Here is a 17,412-nt window from a genome sequence, read left to right on the forward strand (position 1 = left end):
AATATTCAAACATCCAAATCTGGGTAAATCGGGAAATCACAACATTGAAAAATCGAGAATTTTAATAATGGAAAATTTGATAAAACGAAAAATTGGAAAACAGAAAATCTAAAATCGGGAAGTCTAAAAATCGAAAGATTAAGAAATCAAAATTTTGGGAAATTCTAAAAATTGAAATTTCGAAGAGTTGAAATGCAAAATCGAGAAATCGAAAAATCTAAAACTTAAAAATCGAAAAAGTAAAAAAATCGACACATCGAAAAATCCAGGATTAAAAATTTGAAAAATCCCAAAAATGAAATATCCAAGAACTGAGGAATTACAAAAATTGAGAAATTGAGAAATCAAAAAGTCAAAAAAGTGAAGTCGAAAAATCAAAACCTTAAAAAATGGAAAAATTAAAAACCTAAAAAACTGAAAAAGCGAAGGATAGAGGAAATGAAAAATCGAAAAACTGAGCATTTATAAAAATCAAATTTGAAAAATTGAAAAATCAAAATATTTAAAAATCGTAAACTTGAAGAGGAGAACAATTAAAAAAATATAAAGTTGAAACATTGTAAAATTGAGAAATAGAAAAATTGAAAATAGTGAAATTGAAAAATTGTAGAATCGAAAAATTGAATAACAAATAAACTGAAAAATCTCAAAATTGAAATTTTGAATAATTGAAAGATGAAAGAAAAACTGAAAAATTGAAAAATTGAGATCTCGAAAAATCAAAAAAATAAAATCGAAATACAGGAACCTTAAAAAATAGAAAAATTGAAGAACTGAGAAAAACTGAAAAATCGAAAAACAGAGTTTATAAAAGTCAAATTTGAAAAACTGGAAAATCGAAATATCGAGAAATCGAGAAGACGACAAGGGGAAAAATTGAGAAACCGAAATAGGTCAACATCGAAAAATCGAAAAATTAAACAAAAAAAAAACAAACATCCAAATCTCGATAAATCGGGAAATCACAACATTGAAAAATCGAGAATTTTAAAAATGGAAAATTTGATAAAACGAAAAATTGGAAAACAGAAAATCTAAAATCGGGAAGTCTAAAAATCGAAAGATTAAGAAATCAAAATTTTGGGAAATTCTAAAAATTGAAATTTCGAAGAGTTGAAATGCAAAATCGAAAAATCGAAAAATCTAAAATTTAAAAATCGAAAAAGTAAAAAATCGACACATTGAACAATCCAGGATTCAAAAATTGAAAAATCGAATAATCGAAAATATTGAAAAATCCCAAAACTGAAATATTCAAAAACTGAGGAATTAAAAAAATTGAAAAATTGAGAAATCAAAAACTCAAAAAAGTGAAGTCGAAAAATCGAAACCTTAAAAAATTGAAAAATCAAAAACCTAAAAAACTGAAGAATTGAGGAATTGAAAAATCATAATATTTAAAAATCGTAAAATTGAAGAGTAGGAAAATTAAAAAAACGTAAAATTGAAAATCGTGAAATTGAAAAATTGTAGAATCGAAAAGTTGAATAACAAATAAGCTGAAAATCTCAAAACTGGAATTTTGAAAAATGGAAGAAAAACTGAAAAATTGAGAAATCAAAAAATCAAAAAAGTGAAGTCGAAATACAGAAACCTTAAAAAATAGAAAAATTGAAAAATCGCAACAGTCGAGCATCAAGAAATGGGAAAATCAAAACATCGATTAATTGAAAAATCGAAATATTTAAAAATCTGATCAACGGAACAATATTGAACTTAACATGTCACGTCATTTTAAAAGGTGTATTTATCTTATCAGAAACAAATAGTCAGTTTAGGACCGCTTACAGATAACATAGTCGATGTTCTCCACTTGCGCTAGTTTATCGTAAAAGTTTGGCAGTTAAACATCGATGATTACAACTTTAGAAATGGAGAAAGGATTTGAGGTAAGTGTTTCTCAATAGATATATAAACGTAAACTCAAAAACTTGTATAGTTAGATTATTATTTAAGTTCAATGTCAAAATTCTCCATCAACTGAGTTGTCGATTTTATACTATAGCCCAAAATACTTGTATTTTGCAACGGTTTTGATATTAAATGACGATAATAAACGAGATAAGTTATCTAAAATTGTAAGATAATATCAGCTCGTTATCTACTAACTCAAAATAAAACTTTTAATTAATTTTGCGTTTTTCAACTATTTTGCTTAGATTCCAGTACTAATTAATGTTGTATCTACACAGAGTTTTAAAAAACGATCCGGCACCACCGATAAAGGCAAAGACTACGAGGACGTAGCTGTCGCTAATGTTGTCCTAGAACTAGTAAACAACGTCACAATAAAGAACTTTCATGTTTCGTCAAACGAAGCGGATTTCGGAGCCTTTGATGACCTAGTTATTAAAACCGAGTCGGAAAAAGCCAACGAAGTACGAGTGAAAGCTGTGCAGCTAAAACACAGCGAAACGCAAGCTCTGCGCGCAAAAGATTTACAAAAAAATAAAGGAAATTTCAGCATAGCCAAATATTTACAAAGTTTTAAAGAAATAAAGGTCGATGTAGACGAACTGATACTATTTACCAATAGACCTTTTAAGTGTGACGACAAGACAACATTTCAACTGGAAGAAGAAGAATTTTCTATTAAAGCTGTTAAAACAAAAGCTACTTTAGAATTTTTAGAGAAAACAGACTGTGTGTATCAGTTTGAAATAATCGAAGAAGATTGGAGTGTAGAAACGCTGCTCAAAATTCGAGAATATCAAACGTTTTTTAGTAAATTTTATCTGTATACCGATCAAGAAAATGTTGAAAAGATGAAAGGAAGAATTGCTGAAAAATTCATCACGAGGTATGTTTCGGATGAGGAAACATTCGATAGATTCCTCAGAACGATATCTCAGTGGAATATGCAAGACGGGGTGAAAGAAAAGTTGAATAAAAAGTGGGTTCAGCGATTAATTGCGCTGCAGCTTCTATTTTGTCAGATTGAACCTTTGTCGTTTGGTTCGGTGATTGACAATGACAAAATGATAATATTTCGAGAAGTTGTTTCGTCTTTTGATATTACACTGTGTAAAAGGGAATCGTATGAAGCGCTTAAACAACTGTGGGGTGATTCTAGACGAGAAGAAAACATTGACTTTAAAGAATTAAACTTAGTGAGAGAAAGGTACCTTCCTACAGTCAGATATATTGACAATGGTAATATCGACAAAACGGATCCAAAGATATTGATGCAGCTGTTATGGTTAATGGACAAGTGTCCATTAACACTACGTCAACACGAAAACGTCGACAAAGCCATTCAACTTTGTCCCGATAAAAAGTTCATCCTAATTGGTGAAGGGAAGAATGAGGAGTGGATGCAAAACTATTCCGTCTTTCAAAATCTATCAAACTTGAAACCCGATTTGCGCGACGAAGTCATGCAAAATTTTACCATATCGATCCAAGGAAAAGGCGAACTTGATCTTGTAACAGCTTTTGGAAATAGTGATGGGTTTTTAGAAAGTGTCACCACGGACAGTCTGCTGGAAATGCTAAACGGTCCATATCCTATAGGAGGTGAACAAGAAACCCTTCCTGAACCTTATATCGGACGTTATCTCCCTCGGAATGTTGTAAATATAACATATTTAGAGAAAGCTCACGAAAACACAGTTATTGTTTTAAATTGTGCTAATAACTTTGATACAGCTAGAGATAAACTCAACAAATGTAACTTAATTGACATTGAAAACTTTTTACAGAAAAAAAATCAGACTGATCATAACTCTTGCTTTACTAATGCAGTTATCAATCTAGGTAACAACGAAAACAACTTCCATTTTGATAATCTAAACCTGGCTAACACTATCTATATAGGTAACAGACATTACAACGACTCTGAACTTCAACAAATTTACACCGAAAATCAAACAACTAAACAGTTTCACTATTTTCAACTTTTGGATGATGGAAATTTAGAGTGGGTCAAAAGCAAAGGTGATGTTAGTGACTTAGAAGTTTATAAGTTGTCTGAACAATATTCAACGGACGAAAACACGTTGTGGTCTTCTAGGTTAGAAAATAGCATCAATCTGATAACTGGCGATCCGGGAATCGGTAAATCAGAATTAATGAAAAGTTTCAAAAATAAATGTCCACCGAAATACTGGACAGTCATAATTAATCCTCAAGACGTTAATTCATTTTTTTATAATTCCGAGTTCCCCGAAACAACTAACTATATAGATTTATTTGAAAAAACTGTCAACAATTGTCAGTCGGTCAAAAAACTGGATCGCGAGATTTTCAAAATGTGTATAGAAAGGAACAACGTTGTGTACGTGTGGGACGCCCTTGATGAAATTTTAAGCGACAATTTAGACGATGTGTTAAAAATTATTCTGCATCTTTCGTCCAAAGGTTTCCACCAGTGGGTTACTAGCAGACGAAATTTGAAACCATTCCTTGAAAAACACTTCAGTTTGCTTGCGCTTAGTATAAATCGGTTTAGCGAAGACGAACAAGAAAATTACTGCAGAAATCGTCTAAATACTTTTGTTTCCTCAGACCAAATTGAAGTCACAATTGAGAAAATCAAATCGTCGTTTGCGATCGTGGAACACGTAGACATTTTGGGTGTTCCGCTTCAAATATTCATGCTTACTGAACTGTTTCGTCAAAATCACGAAAAATATTTGAAACTAATGGACAACACGTTTCTCTTAACCGACTTGTACGATTATTTTATTGCGGAAAAATTGAACATTTTTTACCAAGATAAGATTGAAATCGATATTAAAAACCCGCATTTGGCGAGAAGAATTAACAAAGAAAAACGAGAAGCTTTAGATCTGTATGAACGAGTGGCTTTTAAAGTAGTATTTCACGACGAAATTTTGCAGCAGTTAAATATTGACTTTGAAAAATGTTTAGAAACAGTTGTAGAAGAATATGCATCTCTTGGTTTTGTGAAAGAATTCCAAAATAATGTACCGCGTTTTCTTCATAGCTCTTTCGCGGAATATTTAGTTGCTGTATATATTTTCAAAAACACTAGTGATTTGAAAGTTTTCATTGCTGATATACTGTTTGGCGCCAAATACGACAACGTTCGCTTCTTTTTTGATATGTTGTTAGCCAAAAACTCTAAAGCTCACATTGCCGTCTTATACAAAAATTACGAAACGTTTAAAACTTACGACGACGAAATTTTGACACTCAAAGATAAATGGGACAGAAGTGCCTTACATTTGATTTCGTCATGGGGTAAAAGACATCCGCGTATAAAAATAACTCAAGGGTATATTGTACAAGAAGATCGCAATTTTGATAAAAAATCGGAAACTGAAGCGTATTTTGAAGCGTTGGCGTATTTACAACAAAAGAACAATGTTGACGAATTTGACACTCTGCTAAACGCGACTCCTTTGTCTTATGCTACAAAAAGTGAGAGCTTGGGAGCAGAACTAAAGTTACTACGAACGAAACAAACTGATTTGAATCGATTATGCACTCGCGATGATATAATAAACTTTTTATATTATTCTGCTTTGTTCGGCTATGACGATGTATGTATACTTTTGACAGCTGAAGTGTTAAATACTTTTGGGTGTGAAGTGAAACTTATTAGTGTACTATTCGTACAAATACCTCTCTTACCGAACTATTACTTTCCCAACTTCGATGTCAACGAATATCTTTTAAAATTGTTTGTGGAAAAAGAATTCGTTATCACACTATTATACATAGCTTCTGGAAATGGGCACGAAAAAATTGTTGACTACTTAGAGACAGTCGGCGCAGAAATCGATCGCGCTGCGATTGGTGGTCATACACCACTTTACTTAGCTTGTCAAAACGGCCACGAAAATGTTGTCAAATACCTAGCGACAGCCGGTGCCGAAATCAATCGCGCTAATAACGAGGGTTGGACACCACTTTTGATAGCTTCCTTTCACGGCCACGGAAAAGTTGTCCAATACTTAGTGACCTTCGGCGCCCAAATTAATCCCTCGACTAATCACGGTTGGACAGCACTTCACGTAGCTTCCGAAAAAGGCCACGAAAAAATTGTCGACTACTTGGCGACAGTCGGTGCCGAAATCAATTGTGCTAATAACAACAACGGTAGCACACCACTTCACCTAGCTTCCCGTAACGGTCACGAAGAAGTTGTCCAATGCTTAGTGAGACTCGGCGTCGAAGTCAATCGCGCTGAAAATAATGGTTGCACACCACTTTTTATAGCTTCCCAAAACGGTCAAGAAAAAGTTGTCGAATACTTGGAATCAGTCGGCGCCGAAGTCAATCGCGCTAATAAAAAAGGTGTAACACCTCTTCACGTAGCTTCTCGAAATGGCCACGAAAAAGTTACCAAAATCTTAACCACGGCCAGCGCTAAAATTAATCCTGTGACGAAGGACGGTTGGACACCACTTCATCTAGCTTCCGAAAAAGGCCACGGAAAGGTTGTCGAATACTTGGCGACAGCCGGGGCTGAAATCAATCGCGTTAATAAGAACGGTTCAACACCACTTTTTATGGCTTCTCGAAACGGTCATGAAACAATTGTGAAATATCTAGCGACACTTGGCGCTGAAATTAATCGTGCTAATCATGATGGTTGGACACCACTTCACGTAGCTTGCGAAAAAGGCCACGACAAAGTGGTCGAATACTTGGTGACAATCGGTGCCGAAGTCAATCGCGCTAACAAAAAAGGTGCCACACCTCTTCATGTAGCTTCTCGAAATGGCCATGATAAAGTTATCGACAAGTTAACCACGGCCGGTGCGGAAATTAATTCTGTTAGGAATGACGGTTGGACACCGCTTCACATAGCTTGCGAAAAAGGCCACGAAAAGGTTGTCGAATATTTAGTGTCACTTGGCGCCGAAATCAATCGCGTTCAAAACAAGGGTTGCACACCACTTTTTATAGCTTCCCACAACGGTCAAGAAACAATTGTGAAGTATCTGGCGACACTTGGCGCTGAAATTAATCGTGCTAGTCATGAAGGCTGGACACCACTTCACGTGGCTTCCGAAAAAGGTCACGAAAAAATTGTCGAATACTTGGCCACAATCGGCGCTGAAATCAATAGCACTAATAAAAAAGATGCGACACCACTTTACACAGCTTCCCGAAAAGGCCATGAAACAATTGTCCAAAACTTAACAACAGCCGGCGCTGAAGTCAATCGCGCTACTGCCGACGGTTGGACACCACTTCACATTGCTTGCGAAAAAGGTCACGAAGTAGTTGTCGAGTATTTGACGACAGCCGGCGCCGAAATCAATCACATTGATAATGATGGTGATACCCCACTTCACGTAGCTTGCGAAAACGGCCATGAAACAGTCGTTGAATACCTGGTGACAAAGGGCGCCGAATTGAATCGCGCTGATAATGATGGTTGGACACCTCTTCACGTGGCTTCTTTCAACGGCCACGAAAAAATTGTCGAATACTTGGCGACAGCCGGCGCTGAAATTAATCGTGTTAGTAATAACGGTTTGATACCACTTCACGTGGCTTGCGACAAAGGCCACGAAAAAGTTGTCGAATACTTGGTGACCAAGAGCGTCGAGCTGAATCGCGCTGATAATAACGGTTGGACACCTCTTCACGTGGCTTCTTTCAACGGCCACGAAAAAATTGTCGAATACTTGGTGACAGTCGGTGCGGACATCAGTCAGGTTGATAATTACGGTTCGACACCACTTTTCGTAGCATCCTTCAAAGGCTACGAAAAAGTTGTGGAGTATTTGACGACCGTCGGCGCCGAAATCAATCGTGCTGATAATGAAGGTGACACACCACTTCACGTAGCTTCCAAAAACGGCCACGAAAAAGTTGTTGAATACTTAACGACAGTCGGGGCTGAAATCAATCGCGTTAATAAAAACGGTTCGACAGCACTTTTTGTAGCTTCGCAAAACGGGCATGAAAAGGTTGTCGAACGTTTGGTGACATTCGGTGGCGAAATCTATCGTGCTTCTAATTCGGGTTGGACGCCACTGCACGCAGCTTCCGTAAACGGTCACGAAAAAGTCGTCCAATATTTAATAACATCAGCCGTTGACCAAATCAATTGTCTTCTGAAACGGATTTTAAAAGTGACACCTACTTAATCCCGTTCCTCTTCTACTGTACGGTGTAGAGGTAATGTGGTCGCACTGCTCCTTCCACAGCATTCCTTAGCTCGGCTTGCCTCCATCTCATTTTTCTCCTTCGTAGTGTCTTTACCATCTTGCTGTGCTTTCTTTTTGCCTTGGCCAAATTGTCGATCCTAGGTATTTGAAACTTTCCTTTTGGTTGATCATTGTCAAGCTTGATGTATATTTTTTGTTAATTTTTTCCTATTACCGTGATTTCTGTTTTTTCCACGTTTATGTTCATTCCGTAGTCTTTAAATTCTTTATTCCGTATCTCTAATTTCTTTTGAAGTTATTTTTCTGTATCCGCCGATATAACAAAATCATCTGCGTTCATCATTATTGTTATTAATAGCTGGTGCAGTTTTCATACTATATTTACCCCTTTTATATTCTCGTTCCATTTCGGTTATAAATAGTAATGGTCTCAACACCCCTCCTTGGCGCACTTCTTTGCTTGTTAGAATCCCGTTTGATTGGGCGTTGTCAGTTCTCACTATATTTCTAGTCGCTTTTGTGTATACTTTTGATTGCTCTGAGCAAGGTTTTCTCTACTTTTGCTTTTTCTAGTATTTTTCATATTTTTGTTTGATGATGTTTATTAACGGTCAAAAAAAAACCAATTACAATAATAAAAACATACAAAAGTTACAACACTAAATTAAAATCTTCCTGTGGATCGATGATTTAAACCTGGTGTAAGAAATTCCCACAAACTCAATTTCATTATAGATAAGTGTCAGTCTAGCAAGACGACTAACAGGCAATTGAAACGCGTACAAAGTACGATGATATGGAATTGAAAGTAAGTGAGAATTTCTTACTTGACGAGATGGAACATGTATCATAAATAAAATTAAAATATTTGAACAAGTAACAATACCAGACAATACTTTATAAACAAAACACATATCAAACATTATTCTTCTCTTAGAAAGTAACGTAAGCCCAAAATAACTTATTATCATAGTATAATTATAGCTATTGAAAAATATTTTAAACTTATAGCACAGAAATTTGACGAATTTTTTTTGAATTTCTTCAATTCTTTGACTGTGCATCTTATAATAAGGAGACCATATAGTAACACCGTATTCGAGGATCGACCTTACAAAAGATGAAAACAAAACAATAAAAGATCTAAGATTTGTGAACTCACTACAGGTTCTTTTTACTAATCCTAACATTTTATTTGCTTTAGAAACAATATTATTTATGTGCAAAATAAAAGAGAGTTTACTATCAATAGTAATTCCTAAATCACGAAAACTGGTCACATTTTCAAGAACAATAGAAGACAATGTATAATTATAATGTTCAGAACATAATTTACGACTAAATCTTAAAACCTTACACTTAGGTACGTTAAATTCTAGTCCATTTTTCTTACACCAAAATTCTAAAAAGTTCAAATCAGATTGTATCATATGACAATCAGAGGGGCAAGTAATTTTTTTAAAGATTTTTAAATCATCTGCAAATAGTAAAAGCTGACTACATTTTATAACATCTTTGATATCATTTATAAATAGAGAGAAAAGCAAAGGCTTAGGGAACCTTGCGGAACACCAGAAGATGGAATTATACATTTTGATTTAAACCCATTTATAATTACAAATTGCCTTCGATTACTTAGATATGAATCTATCCATGAAAGTAAAGGATCACCAATTCCAATCTTAGCCAATTTTAATAGTAGAATACGAATATTCACCCTATCAAAAGCTTTTGCCAAATCAGTGTAAATATAATCAGTATCGTAACCATTTTCCATATTATTAACTACCTATATAATTAGTAAATATTATTAAATTAGAAGTTGTCGAACGCCCTTTAAAGAAGCCATGCTGTTCATCTAGGATGATATTTTTTACATGGAAAGACAGAATGTCACATGTAATTGAATCAAATATTTTGGCTATAGGTGAACCAATACTAATAGGTCTATAGTTTGAAATATCACTACGATGACCTTTCTTATAAATAGGTGTAACATAAGAAATTTTCCATAGTGTAGGAACTTTGGATAATTGTAAAGATCTTTTATATAAAATTTGTAGGGGAAAACATAAATTGTGAGCACATTGTTTTAAAAATAGTGATGGAATACCATCTGGACCTATTTTAACAGAAGAATCTAAGGAAAGTAATTTAGACAAAACGGTGGATTTTTCAAATGAATTAATATCAACAAGATTGTCTTTCCAATTTGATGAACTCATATTAACATCAGTATCAGCTACCGTATATACAGTTTGAAAATAAGTAGCAAACAAATCTGCAATGGATTTAGAAGAATCAGCTATGATATCACCTAAGAACATAGAACAGGGAAACCCCACTGTATTAGATTTTGATTTCTTGACAAATGACCAAAAACACTTCGAATATGATTTTTCCTACACAAGTTCATAGCCAACTTACATGTACGTCTAAGATCACAAAACTTTACATAATCTGAATATAATCCAGTTACCTTAAAATCCCTATGAGCTTTTTTTTTTTTCACAATAAGAGATCTTGTATGGTTATCAACCCAATAAGGAAAGTTGTTCTGAGTTTTTTTAACAACAATAGGAACAAAACGATTTATAAGAGAATTTATGTGAGAATAAAAATAATACATACAATCATCAAGATGGGAAAAATTTTCCATGGTAAACCAATCAATTTGCTCCAGTTGGGTATTAATTACATCAAATGACGCGTTCTTAAAATCCAAATAAGATGTGTATATAGTATGCTCTAGTAAAGGCAAGAATATGTCACTAATTTTAATAATAAAGGCAGGATGATTTATATCTTTCGGTAATAAGGATAAACATTCTTCAATCATAAGTGCAGTATTACTAAAGCTTAAATCCAAAATTACATCATTTCCATTCAATATAAAGTTGTATTGAAAAAGACCACTCACAGCGAAATTGTCACAAATTAATTCTTCAATCATTGAAACAACATTAACAGGTATTAAATAATTACAATTAGTATCACTTTTCCAGCTCAATCCAGGCAAATTGTAATCACCAACAATACATACTGTAGTTTCAGGATAATCAGCAATTAAAGAATCAACCAAAGATATATGGTCAGAATACACAGCTAAGGGTGAATTAGGAGGAAAATACACAGTTCCAATTATAATTTGAATGCCATTAAACGAAATTAGTATCCAAACTTCTTCTCTTTGAAGAGTATCAATTTGCAGTAAAGTAGAAGGAATATTCTTTATAACAGCTATCATTACACCACCACCACGTTCTTTATTCGTCTCTAAAAAGGATCTATCCTTTCTGTAAACAACATATCTATCATCTATAATTTCCCCATTAAAAAATGTGTCATTAAGCCAAGTTTCTGTTAAAGAAATTATGGGATAGTTCTCGCACAATACATTAGAATATAAATCACTGATTTTAGTTCTCAACCCTCTAACATTCTGATAATAAATTGTTAACTCTGAGTTTGATGATCTGGAGTTTTTTGAAAATTTGATTGTCTTCGTACACTACGAGGACTAAAATATTTACGAACAGCAATACCGATTGGCCAAAAAGATGGATCCAAAACTTTTTCAAATAATGAAAAATCGATTGATAATTTAAAGGAACTGTATTTATCAGGGAACTTAGAATTTAATTGTTTAAGTTCAAAGGATTGAATATTGTCCATATTGTCATTTGCGCTACAAACACACTGTAATTTATTCCTAATGTAATCTTCAATCTTACTAATATTAACCCCAGGATTTACTCTTGTGACATGAATGTCCCTTTTTCGTCGCCTAGTGACAGCAACAAACTCATTACTACGATCTCCAAGAGCATCTCCATTTTCATTGGTGACTTGAGAAGTACCAATTATCAAGGTCTTCATTACCCTCGTTTTACTGGTAGCATTAGTAATATTGGACTTAACTGGAGCATTTTTATTGGGTTCATACACGTTTTGATTATCTTCCACAACAGCTGAGCGAAGGTTTACATTTCTTTTAAACGATGTTTTATCCAGGCTTTTCTGAGGACCTTTCTTGTCACTATTACCACTAATTGTGAAGACATTACCTTCAATTTCATTACTAGATAAAACTGATGATTTTTCAGATAAACGATCATCATCCCAACAAGGCAGTTTTAAAGAACTATACTGGGTTTCTCTTGTTGACATCTTCTCGAAAATACTTGATTTTAGAATCTGAACCTCATCTCTAAGTTTTTTAATTTCGATCATTAGAGGAGACACAGTCTTGTCGACCATTTTATTTAACAGATTGGAAAATTCATCACTATTCAAGAACTTTAAAACTTCTTGAGCAGAAGATGTAGAACTATTGGAACTTACAGATTCATTCGAATCACCACAGCACTTAACACATACTAGCTCATTATTCGACAGAAAAATAAGCTTGTTATTCGTTTCTTGTACCACTAAAGCACAGCTTTTATGAAAGTACGTATGACACTTAACACACGACCAGGCATTAGACACTTTGTTTTTACATTTTCTGCATTGCTTATCAACATCATCATTTATTTTAGAACACTGTATGCGACACGTTTACACTCGCCGACGCCATCTTAAATTTTTGCTGACCTTCTTTCAATTCATTTATTTCTTGCATCATTGCTGTCACTATCGTTTTCAGTTCTGCCATATCCGAAATCCCTTGTTTTTTTAAGTTCACATTCTGACTTGTTTCTTTTACGTTTTCCGTCATCCGTCGTATATTCCACGTCGCGTCGTCAGATTCGGAGTTTCCACTCATGTGTCCTTTATTATTTGGGTGACCTTCGTATTTCACCGTTTCTACTACTGTTTCTACACGTACTCAATTTGCAAATTTAACCTCGTTCGCCTTTAGTTACGTCTATTTGGTTATCTACAACTTCTTCCACACTCGATTCTTATTCTTATGTTAATCTACACACTTCGTACTGTACTTTTCACCACAAATTGCACAATTTATTTTCACTGCACCTCGTGCCAGCCGAAATCAATCGAAACCCCTCGTAGTAAGTTCCGTAAGGGTTTCCATACACCCGTTATACCAGGTTAATAATTTTTTTAGTATGACTTCATCACGTTTGCTTTGTCCCCCGGTTACAATCAAGCTTAAAAATTTTTGAATACTTAATTTGTAAGTTCAGAAAAGTTAAGATTCACTTGTGATACGTACAATTTTCCAAAAGAAAGAACTGATCAACTGACATCTTTTTCGCAAATAGTACTAAATAAAAAAACATATGACAACAAATTTAACAAAATTTTCTGAAAAAAAAACGTAACTGTGTTTTCTGCATTATTCATAAATACATATAGAAAAAGAAAAAGCGATGCATGGTACCTTCTAGTATTTTCCAAAGACTGTCTTGGACGAAAATGGGGGCACGACAACCACACCACGATTAAGCAAAGGAAAACATACTTAATTAAGGTAATAAGTTGTATATTGTAAAACAAAATATAAAAATTATCTTACAGGATCGATTCTTGACGGACATCTAAAAGCGTAGTAACTGGTAGCACAAAAAGGGATTTTTTTCAAAGCGTTCGAAGATATCCAGCTCATAACATCAGTCTCCAGTGTATAGAAATTTTATCTGCGCTTTTTTAACGATTATGTTTTTGACTTCGTGCTGTTGGGAAGTAAAATTTGTAAGTATTTTGGTCACTTTTTTAAATAATAGCAATAAATCTATTTGCGTTATTATTATATATATTATGTTTACTCTCTTCAGTGGAAAACAACGAGAAATAAGTACCCCGTAGTCCTGGTAATTGGTGGACGGACCATCTTTAAGACATTGAAGTTCCGTTTCAAGGTGTTCAAAAGAAATAGACACTGTCCTGGTTCTTCGGGAAATCGTCCTGCCTGCCTGGCTTATTCGTCGAAATATTATAATTTTAAATACTTATTGTAGAGTTTTAGTTTAGATCAGACAGATTGTCAACCTTCCGAACTTATCCTATATAACAAGTTTCGAAGTGTGATAATCTTAACTAGGATTCAAGGGTAGAAAATTTTCGCCGTTTACAATGATGCAGCTTGTACAGGGTGTATTTTTTCTTTTTTGTATTTGCCGAAAAGTGACTGCTTGAGTCTGATTTATTACTGTTTTTGGAGGGAATCACTCCCCAAGACAGATAATTCGTCAGAGATTGTCCCTTCTAAAGGGAAGGAATTTCTGCTTGGCTGTAAAATTTTGCCCAAAACGTTAATTACTGTATTGACTTTATTTTTGTGAACTCGAATAAAGGCGGCTGGTTGAGACTAGTCAGTTGTTTTATTACAAAATTTTTCTATAACCCATTGCGGCGGTTTTAAACATATACACTTTCTCTTTGCCCATTACCACCCCTCCTGTTTGTGCTTTTCTGAACATTTCGTCTATATCTCCTAGATAATTTCTTTTATTTCCTTTTCTATGTTTATCTTGGTTTCCTCCATTTTCTTGCTATAAACAATTATTATTATTTTTCATCGATTGTTATCAAGCTGTATTACTTTCTTCATTAGTCCGTTTTTATTATTAATTCCCTTTTCCAATTCTTGCATTTCTTTTCGAAATCCCATTATTATTCCTCCGCTTCCTCTACCCTTTTTCTTTTCCTTTGTCGCCCCTTGACACTCCCACACATATTCTTGTGGTAGTGTCTCTTCAAATTTCTCCCAGTTTTCTCTTTGTACCCTTGTCTCTACTAGCCCCACCACATCAAATTTTCCCACGTAATCCTAGAACTCCTTTTCCTTTTTTCGCAACCCTTGGACATTCTAAAACAGTACGTTCACCCCTTTTTCTCCTAATTTTGTACCAGCTTCCCATTGACTATTTTCCCTATCTGCATCCTTTATTCTTTTTCCTTTGGCTTGTTTCCTTCCCTTTTTCCTCCTTTTCTTCCTTTTCTTTTGGCTCTTTACTAAAAATTTTCTACCTTCTTGAGTCTGCCCTCTTCTTCATTCCATTTAAAATTTCTACCATCTACAGTTGACTTTTTATATCCCATTCTAACAATTTTTCCTTTATTTCTCTTTCTTGTTGCCTCTTCTTTTATTTTGATTTGAATTTACGTAAACTGACGATCCTTTTAAGTTCTTCTTGGTTTCCATTACATTTATTTATTTTTTCTTCTCTATTTTCGAATTCCACTACATAAGCTTTCTCTGCAATTTTGTAAGTGCTTTTAACTTTACACTCTATTTTTGGCTTTCTCTTTTAAAAATTTTGTCACTTTTTCAATTATCCGCTTCTGCTCTCCTGTTCCTATTTCCAATCCCATCATCACTACTTTGTTTCTTCTCTTTTCTCTCTCCATTTGATCTAGTTGACTTTCTACTTCACCCACTCTCTTTCCCATTTCTTCCTTAGCTCGTTCCCACTCTTCATGCTTATCTCTAATTTCTTGATTTTGCTCTTCCCTGTTTGATGGCTTCTACATCCAGTCTAAGTCCATTTTTTGTGACTTGTATCTTTCCTATTCTATTTCTACGAAATAAATCTTAGTAGAAAAGTGGTAAACCATTACGAAGTAAGTGTCAGACCACCGAAGACTACCGACAGAAAAAACTACACCGTCGAATTGTTAAACTTTCTTTGTATTTCAAGTCAGACAACGTTAAGTTTTCTTTGGGTTTCTTTATTGAACAAAAAGGCGCCTTGTAACTAAAGAAACATTCCTGACAATTCACATACTAATAATAAAATGACGAACCCTCACAGACTTTGTCTTTCAATACCTTCAATAAATATCAAGACTACACCGCCATTTTGATTATTCATTTCTAGAGACCCTAGATATACTTTGGAAAAGAGTTGTGACACGAAACGTCAAAATTAATGGTAAATTTTATTTTACTATGCTGGCTACGGATGCCTTTTTTGAGTCATGTTTTGACAGTTTGTAATTGTCATTTAGTACATAGACGTGGAAGAGAATAGTCGTCGTCTGTTGTGTACGAAACTGTAGAAATACAGAAGCAAATGGTTTCTCATTGTTTAAAGGCCCCGAAAACAAGGTATTACTTAACAAATGGAAAGAACAGATGCAATATCCATCTTGAAAAATTGGCAAAAGGGCTTACATTTGCGAGGTTGTTGTCCGAAATTGTATTTTCCATCTAATCCTTGGTCAACAGGTTCACTTCAAAAAAGAGAATTTTTATATTTCAAGTGAATGCAAAATATGTGAGAACGCAATTCCAACAATTTATAATGTGGCTGAATTTACGTCAAAATGACCGGTTCTTGGCAAAAAAAAAAATGTTATTGATGAAGTTCAGCAGACTATTTTCGAAAAAGACAACTTCATCAAAAAACTGCAAATGAAAAAAAGTTGCAAGAAAAAATAACGCGGGGTGCTGAAAAAGAAATTAATGTTTTGAAAGCAAAAATTTCAAGTTTAAAAGGGCAAGTAATAAATTACAAAAATAAGGACGATGCATAAAACAGAACTATAAAAGGGATTCTGAACGAAAAGCAAATTCAAAATTGAAGTGTGAAATGTAAACTACCAAAACGCTGGAACAATAAAACAATAGAAGAAGCCATTAAAACAAAAATTTGTCTGTGGAACATCAGGACATAACTATATCTTTTGAATATAAATTTTCCGTTACCTTCAAAGTGGAACTCTATGCCGTAAAATTCAGCACATACCGTTTTTACCAGGAATTTTACATGAAATTTTTACCTATTTAACAATCAAAATTCAAAATTTTAACGATTAGGAAAGAGATTATTGTTTATTTTTAGGCGAAGCAGCAATCAATCCAGGTAAAGAATACTGTCGACGTTCCTCATTACTTTTGGGAAACAACATTAACAAATTTAAATGAAGTCGCTACCTATGTTTTGTTTTTTATGTTAGGAGGTGTAAGCTTACGATGGAAGCAAATCGTATGTTATCATTTTACTGGGAATTCCACACACAGAGACACATTATCTAGAATTGCAAAAGAAATTAAAATCAAAAGTACAAAAACGCAGTTCCAAAATTCAATAGTTAACCCAAATAACAAAAGTAGGAATGTTGATTTTGCTGCTAACGCTCCACCTTTGTCTAAAAATGTTCAATCCAACCTCATGTATTCTTCGGCAATTTCATTAATTGTTTGTGGAACATTTCTTAATTATTTCGAGTTACAGAAACTCGATGACCATGCTTGTTTTTGTATTTTTTTTTTCATTGTTATTTTAATTAAAAGATGTAACAAATTTTAACTTGTAAGTTTTATTTAATATAGAGGTACATGAATCTATATATTTCTACTGAGATTATTCTACATATCAGAGCAAATATTCATGATGGAAATGTGAGG

At 34.0% G+C, this 17,412-nt stretch overlaps 1 protein-coding gene across 1 annotated transcript; it reads left to right on the top strand.

The window, feature by feature from the left end:
* Nucleotides 1–1,815: 1,815 nt before the first annotated feature.
* On the top strand, nucleotides 1,816–14,370 carry LOC135123403 (uncharacterized). The gene is made up of 4 exons (XM_064048009.1): nucleotides 1,816–1,889; nucleotides 2,193–13,530; nucleotides 13,578–13,751; nucleotides 13,835–14,370. Exons 1-2 carry the CDS (start codon nucleotides 1,854–1,856, stop codon nucleotides 8,070–8,072), a joined length of 5,916 nt encoding a protein of 1,971 aa, XP_063904079.1. The 5' UTR covers nucleotides 1,816–1,853; the 3' UTR covers nucleotides 8,073–13,530; nucleotides 13,578–13,751; nucleotides 13,835–14,370.
* The last annotated feature ends 3,042 nt before the right edge of the window (nucleotides 14,371–17,412 follow it).

This window comes from Zophobas morio, unplaced genomic scaffold (assembly GCF_036711695.1).
Source record: "Zophobas morio isolate AGI-343-1 ecotype UQ-CSIRO unplaced genomic scaffold, CSIRO_AGI_Zmor_V1 ptg000006l, whole genome shotgun sequence".
Classification (NCBI taxonomy): domain Eukaryota; kingdom Metazoa; phylum Arthropoda; class Insecta; order Coleoptera; family Tenebrionidae; genus Zophobas; species Zophobas morio.